The sequence below is a fragment of the Ovis aries genome, chromosome 17 (genome assembly GCF_016772045.2).
Source record: "Ovis aries strain OAR_USU_Benz2616 breed Rambouillet chromosome 17, ARS-UI_Ramb_v3.0, whole genome shotgun sequence".
NCBI lineage: Eukaryota > Metazoa > Chordata > Mammalia > Artiodactyla > Bovidae > Ovis > Ovis aries.
In genome coordinates, this window is record NC_056070.1 from 68,837,660 (window position 1) to 68,845,231 (window position 7,572).

Genomic DNA, 7,572 nt, shown 5'->3' on the forward strand with positions numbered 1-7,572 from the left:
AGCTCTCCCGTGCGACATGGCAGGACGCAAGGCCTCGGTCGGATCATCGCCTGTGTGGTCCCTTGCCTGCTAGGCGGAGAGCCAGGAAGGTGGACGGAACACTGAGTGGCTTGTACACCTTGGGGGGGTGAGACGGTGGCTGGGGTCCTGGCCTCTGTGAGCCCGTCTCCCGGAGTCTACGGAGACGACCACAGGGGCAGTTCATGCTACAAAGGGCCGGCTGTGTGCCGTTTCCGCTAGGGCTTCCCCTTCCTTGGTTAGGAACGCATCCTGCCTGAGGCTGCACGGTCGGTGTGACAGTCAGGGAGCTTTCTAGAAAGAGCTGGCGGTCAGGGATCCCACAGGTGAGGGGAGTAATCTCAAGCCCAGGGGCTGGGAGCGTGGCTGGCAGACCCCAAGGGCGCGTCTCCCAGCCCCTGGGCTTGAGTCCCCACATGGAGGAAAGAAGCCCAGGCTTCTCCCTGCAGACCTTCCCGCCGCCTGCCTCCCCAGCTTGCTCTCCAGCATGACCACGATCACGGCGTGATGCCTGAGATGAAGGATGCTGCTGAGTTGGGGCAGGCGGAGGCCGCCGTGGCCACTGGGAGGGTTCCAGCGGCGCCAGTCAGCTCGTGCGGGATTTTCCTCTGATGACGGGCTTCCTGTGGGAATTGGAGCTGCCATGGCTTCCCTGTGGCTCAGACGGTAAAGAATCTTCCCTGCAATGTGGGAGACCCGGGTTCCATCCCTGGTTGGGGAAGATCCTGGAGAAGGAAATGGCAAACCACGCCAGGGTTCTTGCATGGGAAATCCCACGGACAGAGGAGTGACTGAGCGACTCACACAGGATTTACATTTACACAAGCTGTGCAGAAAGAGGGAGCGATGGGGGCAGGTCTGACTGTGGGCCAGGGCTGGAATCCCAGGGCCCTTGGTGTCAGCGGCCACGTCGGCCACCTCTGTCTGGCGGCCCCACCCGTCCGTCCAGCAGCCCAGAGGCCACAGTACTGTCTTCTTGCCGAGGCCGTGTGTCCGGGGCGCCTCCCTGCTTCCGCATGTCCCGGGCGTTGGGTCTGTCCCCACACCTCTCCTTGGACTGCGGCTCAATTGCCGCTCTTGCGAGATAAGAGGTTAGTGTGGGCTGGGGTCCAGGGATGTGTGCTGCCCACCCGAAGAGGGCTTCGCCTCCTGACAAGCTCATGCTGGAGTGAGTAGCTGGAGTCTGGTGCTGGCACCTCGAGGGGACAGCCGGCACGCAGCTTGTGTAGACAATCCAGGAATTCTTGGCGCCACCGTCGTACAAATGGGCAGCAGGCTCTCGGAGGCCTGCACAGGCCGGGCTCCCCGCCCGCGGAAGTGGCCAGGCCCCCCTCCTCGGGGGCATCTGCTTGCCCCATCTCAGCGGCCATGAGCCTTTCCCCTTCGCCTGCACCCCTTCTAACCTGTGCTCTGCCCTGCTCCCTGATCCCTGGAAGGCCAGGAGCCAGAGCTGGGGGAGGAGGGACATGATCTCCTCTTAGTGCCCCCGTAGACCACCAGCCGTAGCGTGTCATCGGGCGCTTCTGATCACCCTGTGAGGAAGGGACCGTCAGGACCACCCTGCAGCTCAGCAGCCCGGGTGGGCTTTGGGTCAGGCGGTCTGGCTGTGCCTGTAACTGACTGGGTGTGTGGCAAAGTGTGTCTCCTGCGGGTCCCCTGTCCTCAGAGGAGCTGACCTGAGGCTCCCCGGGCATGTTGGAGGAACCTGAGTGGTACACAGGCTTCTACCCCTTTCAGCTCATTCTCTCCCAGGACGATTTTTGTCCCAGCGGCTCTCCGGCTCTCTCTTCCGCATCCTGGTTCCCATTATCACCGAGCGTGTCCTTCCCGGTCCTTCTCCGCTGTCATGTTTAGGGAGAAGCCCATCCTTCTAGAGGGAGTTCCATCTCAGCAAAGAAATGAAAGCTCTCTGCATTCCAGTTAGAGCTGGGCTTTCCAAAGGGCTTCAGAAATTGGTTCCACTGAAGGAAACAGCTCAGATGCCTCCCTGCATTTAGCTTGTTAGTCGGGAACTTCAAGGCCAAAAGATTTGGCAGGATTTAAAGAGCCGGCTCTCAAGCTGTCTCATTTCGAGTGCACTGATGCTGTGCATCTTTGATGGTGAAGTGGTTGGGTTGGAGCCTTCCTCCCCCGCCCTTCACAGAGCCAAGCTCTTTGGATTCAGAGGCTGCCAGAGGTCTCTGAATGAGGGAATAGGCCAGGCCATCTAGCCTGCCCCTGTGGTTGAACTCCAGAGAAAAGGGGCCCAGAGAGGTCAGGCGTGTCTCTTGAGGCCACACCGCGAGCTGGTGATGGAGAATTAGCACCTGGGCCTCTCCAGCCCAGTGGGGAACTCTCGAATTTCCCCCGCATCTCACCATTTGTTGCAGTTACACCTGCATTTTGCTCACTTGACAAGCCGAGCTCCTACTGTGTGCACAGCACTAAGCCGAGAGGCTCGAGGGTATGAAGGTGGATGGACTGTGTGTGCTCTGTGTCCCCATCCCCAGAAACTCTCCTTAGCAAAGTCCCAGAGCTGGACGTGGCATGCACAGTCTCGCCGGCGTGGTTGATTTCAGGAGCAGAGCCGGGCGCTGGGAGGGTGCCCACGCCAGATGCTTCAGCTTGGGGAGCTCCTGGCAAGGGGCCTGCGGGGTTTGGGAATCAAGGTTTGGCAGCCCCGAGAGGTTGCAAACCCAAGTTCAGGCCTTATCTGCCAGCCAGGAGTTCCTCCCTGGGCCCTCCCCTTCCCTTCCACCTCTTCGCCGGGCTCCTGCCTCTCAGGAAAGGCCTCGGGCCCAGAGCATCCCCAACCACCACGTGCTGCCTCCTCCCTGCCTGAACCAGCCCCACCTAGAAAGCCTGGGCCCTCCATCCCAGTTTGTGGATGGAAACGCCCTCTCAGCTGCCAGGTCACAGGCAAGTCGGCTCTGGGGTTCCCTGGGGTACCGGGAGCAGAAGAGATGAGCTGGTCCTCACGTGACGCGGGCCTGCCCCGCCCGAGGCCCGTCACTTTGCCCGAGCGGCACGCCCAGGGCCTGAGGACTGAGACGTCAGCACTGCTGAGCTGACCCTCGAGCCCTGGCGTGGATAGCACGCCTTGTAGACACAAGGCGGGGATGAAGGAGTCTCTTCAAATGCCCTGGGATCGTCCACCCGCCAGCCATCCCTCCCTCCTGAGTGTCCTCACAGGTCACCTCCCAATCCGAGTCCTTGGACGACTCTGGAAACTTGCTTGGGGCTGACCACCGGCTTCTGGCTTCTCGAGCCGTCTTCCCTTTCATTCCAAACCCGCTTCGAGCTTAGTCCCCAAGGCAGGAGGATGTCTTGTTGTGAAAGGGCAAGAAGCCAGCCCCGCCTTTACCATCTTCTCTGCTTCCTTACAGCTCACCCTGCAGAGCGCCAAGTCCCGAGTGGCCTTCTTTGAAGAGCTCTAGCAAGTGACCCGGCCACCCCAGGATCGGCTGCTTCTGCCCGTCTGCCCCTGGCACCGACGGGATGGGCCCGACACCACGGGAGCCGCCCGAAGGCGGGCCGAGCGGAGAGCCCAGGCCTTTCGTGTGCAATTGCCTTGAACTATGACCCTGCAGAGGGTTCTCTCGTGGGGTTCTAGTTCTCCTGACCTGAGTCTTTAGGTCTTTTTTAAGGAGTATTTGTCTCTCCTTGTCTGATGTGGGATCCTATGCTTCCTTCGTCCAAAGTACCCTGGAGTGTGTGTCTTACTGTCCTCACCTCCCCTGCCCCGGCTGACCGCCCCGGTCCCCCAGCTGGGAAGTGGCTGTAGGGAGGGGAGTATACAAGCCCCCTGGAGACCCAGAGGCTGGTGCCATCCCCCACACCTGCCCCCAGGGTTCCAGAACATTCATCTCCTTCCCTAGTAAGGAGCTGGCATGGAGAGAAGGTGGCTCAGAGTGGCCCGCCTACTCCACGTCATTGGAGAGCTCGGCCATGAAGAGCCCGGAGATGGGTGGTCGGCCCAGGCACCCCCCGGGGGCAGTGCTCTGGCTGCCCGTGGTGGGGAGTGGGAACGCAGCTGCGCCCGGGGAAAACCCAGCCCAAGCTGTGGTGAAGGACTGGCTGCTGGCAGAGGGCCTGGGAGGCCAGCCAGGCCTGCACCTGGAACTTGCACCCTACGAAACACTCACTGCCTCTCTTCTGCCCGCTCAGACCCAGGTCTGAGAGGTAGGCGGGGTGGGCCTCTCCAGCTGGATGCTCTCCTGCACGTGGCAGGGCCTCGAGGGGGTTCCCCGTCGCTCTAGTCAGCCCAGCCACGACTGGGGTCTCTGCAGGGCTCTTGAGGCCTCACAGGGATGTCTCACTGGCCGCGGTCTGTCTTGTTGATCTGAAGCATCCTCCCTCCTGGCCACGAGCTGACACAACCCCCTACCCGTGACGGTGCCCGGGCCTCCTTTCCTGCTGCCCTCATCTCCCCAGAGCCTTCACTTTACATGCTCCCTGGGCTGTGGGGGGAGGGGTGCAGGTGACCCCCGGGCCGGGTGGGGATGGGGAGGCATAGTCAGTGCTCGGCGCCTGCTGGCACGTGATGCCCCCCTGCCATGCGCCCACCCCAGGGCCCACACTCGCTCCTCAGTCTGGGGCCACTCTCCCGCCCTTCTTCCTCCATGGCCTGCTGGACCCACCAGCCTGTTTACGTCCTTCCCACGGGGCTCTTGCGCAGAGTGGCAGGAGGGAAGTCTCATCCAGTGAGAAGACGCTTCCTACGTGAAGACCTGTGAGGGCCCAGAGATTTCCCGGGGGCAGAGGTGGTCTCTGGCCATCCTAAGTGGTTTTGAGAGACTGAGACGCTCACAGAGATCCTGCCAGATTCCACGGTCGAGCTGCCCTAGCGGTTGTCCTGGGCTGGCCGCCACCGCCTCGGGCTGCCCTGCCCCGAGGCAGCCAGCCCCTCGGGACGTGCAGGGTGGGACTCTGAACATTAGGCAAGAACGGCTGTGGCTGGGAGGTTCCCCTCCGTCTCCCCTGACCCTCCACGGCCTCTAACCCTGAGACAAGGTTCCCGGTGGGGGTCCTCTAGCGTCTGCCCGGCTGTCTCCTCAGGCTCACCACCCCTCCCTGACCTGTAGGTTGTCTGTAACAGTGGCTGTGGGCCCAGAGCATGGTGGTCATTTATAAAAACGTTGTCGGGCTTTGTGGGGGTTTTATTATTATTATTATTATTTAACTGCTGCTTGTGTGTCTGAAGTCTCTGACCACAGGGGAGCGGGCTGGCATCTGAGCCGTGTAGGGGAGCTGCCTCGGGGTGGGAGAGGGCCGGCTGGAACACTGCAGTTTTCCTCGGGGACGAGGGCGGGCGGGTACCTCCCGGAGATGGACAGGCGGAGAGGATGGGACCCTCCGAAGGGTCCTGAGCCCGAGTGGAAGAAGGACTTTGAAAGAGGAGCTTCGTTCTCAGGGCGCATGCCCACAGCAGAGGCAACTGTGATGTGTCAGTGGGCGAGCTGAGGGCTTGTCCAGTTAAGGAAGCCCCTGACCTCCACCGAGAGCAGGGCCCTGCCTGGGATCGTTGGGTTAGAAGCGCCCCTGACGGTCACTGGGCGGAAGCACCGGGCTAGTGACCCTCGGTGGGGCTGCACCGGCGGCTCTTGGTGGGCGCACGCAGACCACCTCACTGACTTGCTCGCCGCCCCTCCTGGGCCCCGGGGCCTCTGCAGTGTGCGGTCCCTGCTGGACGGCCCCCGCGGCCTTACATAACGCTTCCTGAGTGACTGCCTTCTGAGTCTTGGGGACAGGCTTCTCTCTCTCCCTCTCTTTTCTCTTTCGAATCCAAACAGCCTGTCCTGAGGCTGACAACCAGCCACAGCGACTGAGCATCGCCCGCTGACAGGGCTGAGACCCGGCGGCCCCTGGAGGGGGCGGCCTGGTGGGAAGATGGCTGCTGCCCCAGGGCCAGGCCAGCCCCTCTGGGCTTCCAGGGAAGCTCCCTCGGTTTTCAAAGACATCAAACCACCCTCCCCCTCCCATGGGGCCTCCTGTCAGAGCCGGACCAGGGAAGGCTGTTTTCTATTCTGGCGGACTGTTGTAATTTAAATGATTGTTTTAATAAAAAGTCTAAACGGTAAAAAGTTGGTCTTGGGCCTCCTCAGTTTGCTCGTCGCTCCAGCCCCTGCAGTGGTGGGCGTTGGGAGCCCCAGGAGAAACGGGCCTCTGCCCCCACTAATGTCTAGGACCTCAGCCCTATCCCTGTGTCGGTGGGGAAAGGACCCCCCTTTTCCGGGCTGATGGCAGCACCCCTGACTGCACCTTCATCTGGGCACCCCCCTCGTGCTTCCCATGATGCAGGCTGTGTGCTGGGTCTCCATCGCCCAGTGACCTTCCCACACCCCTCGCCTGCCCTCAATTCCAGACCTGGAAACTAGGGTGCCATACTGGATGGTCACTCCAGGCACTTCTGCTTCCGGGGTCCCCGTTTCCAGCTCTGGAAGGGGGGTGGGGGGCAGCATGTGGATTCCCCAGGAGCCCAGGTGCTGCCTACAGGCCCCGTGTGGTCACAGGGCTGCGTGCCATTCACCCTTGGAGTTGAGAACTACCCTTCTGAGCTTAGGGGATTTTGTTTAAAGTCACTCAGTCATGTTTTTGGACTCTTTGCAACCCCATGGACTTATACAGTCTGTGGAATTCTCCAGGCCAGATTACTGGAGTCGGTAGCTGTTCCCTTCTCCAGGGAATCTTTCCAACCCAGGGACTGAACCCAAGTCTCCTGCATTGCAGGCAGATTCCTTACCATCTGAGCCACCAGGGAAGTCTAAGGATACTGGAGTGGGTAGCCTATCCCTTCTCCAGAGGATCTTCCCGATGCAGGAATTGAACCAGGATCTCCTGCATTGCAGGTGGACTTTTTACCAGCTGAGCTAGCAGGGAAGCCATACATACATATATATATATATATATATATATATATATATATATATATAAAAAACCAGCTTCCTATATATATATTGGAAAGATATGTATGAAGTTGTAAAGCTAGAGAATTAGGAAGTTTTTAAACACTTCACTATTTTGTTCATTTTAAATGTATAGAGTTAGTAACTAATTCAACTATTTTTGTTCAATAAATAATAAATTGCTGTTTGTTTTTTTTAATTGACGTATAATTTATTTACAACGTCGTGTTAGTTTCGGGTATCCAGAAACTGCCACATTTCATTTGCAGTGATTGGAAATAGTCTGATTTCCTACCTAGTCCTAAGCTAGAGAAAGAACCTTATAAATACCGGTCATCTGAAGTTGTCCAGACAATTTTTTTACCTTTTTTTTTTTAAGCCAACCCCTGACCTCCAAAAGATAACAATGTGCTCTCACAGATGTCAAGATCACCATTCAGTGGGGTTGGAATTAACCGGGGAGACAGGCTGAATTCTCCTCCGCTTTTTTGTGTGTGTCGTTTTTCGTTTGCTTTGACCACGCTATAAACCCAAATCTGCCACAGGATCTGGGTGTTTCACTGTGGCATTTGCAGCCCGGCCCCACGAGGGGCCCTGAGTGGCCCCTTCTGGCATCCCTGCCAGAACTTCGTCCTCCGTTGTGGTCCTCGCCTGAGCTGAGTGCCTTCCA

General features: G+C 59.0%; 1 protein-coding gene across 4 annotated transcripts in view; it reads left to right on the forward strand.

The window, feature by feature from the left end:
* Positions 1–6,080, forward strand: part of NF2 (NF2, moesin-ezrin-radixin like (MERLIN) tumor suppressor) — a 71,016-nt gene extending 64,936 nt beyond the window's left edge. The window contains exon 16 of one of the 4 annotated variants that reach the window (XM_004017463.5): positions 3,384–6,080. In XM_004017463.5, the coding sequence (XP_004017512.2) occupies positions 3,384–3,434 (51 nt within the window). In that variant the 3' untranslated portion in view covers positions 3,435–6,080. The remainder of the gene's footprint in view (positions 1–3,383) is intronic. The other 3 variants (XM_027956735.3, XM_027956734.3, XM_060400858.1) reach the window with 3 other exon arrangements.
* Positions 6,081–7,572: the final 1,492 nt, after the last annotated feature.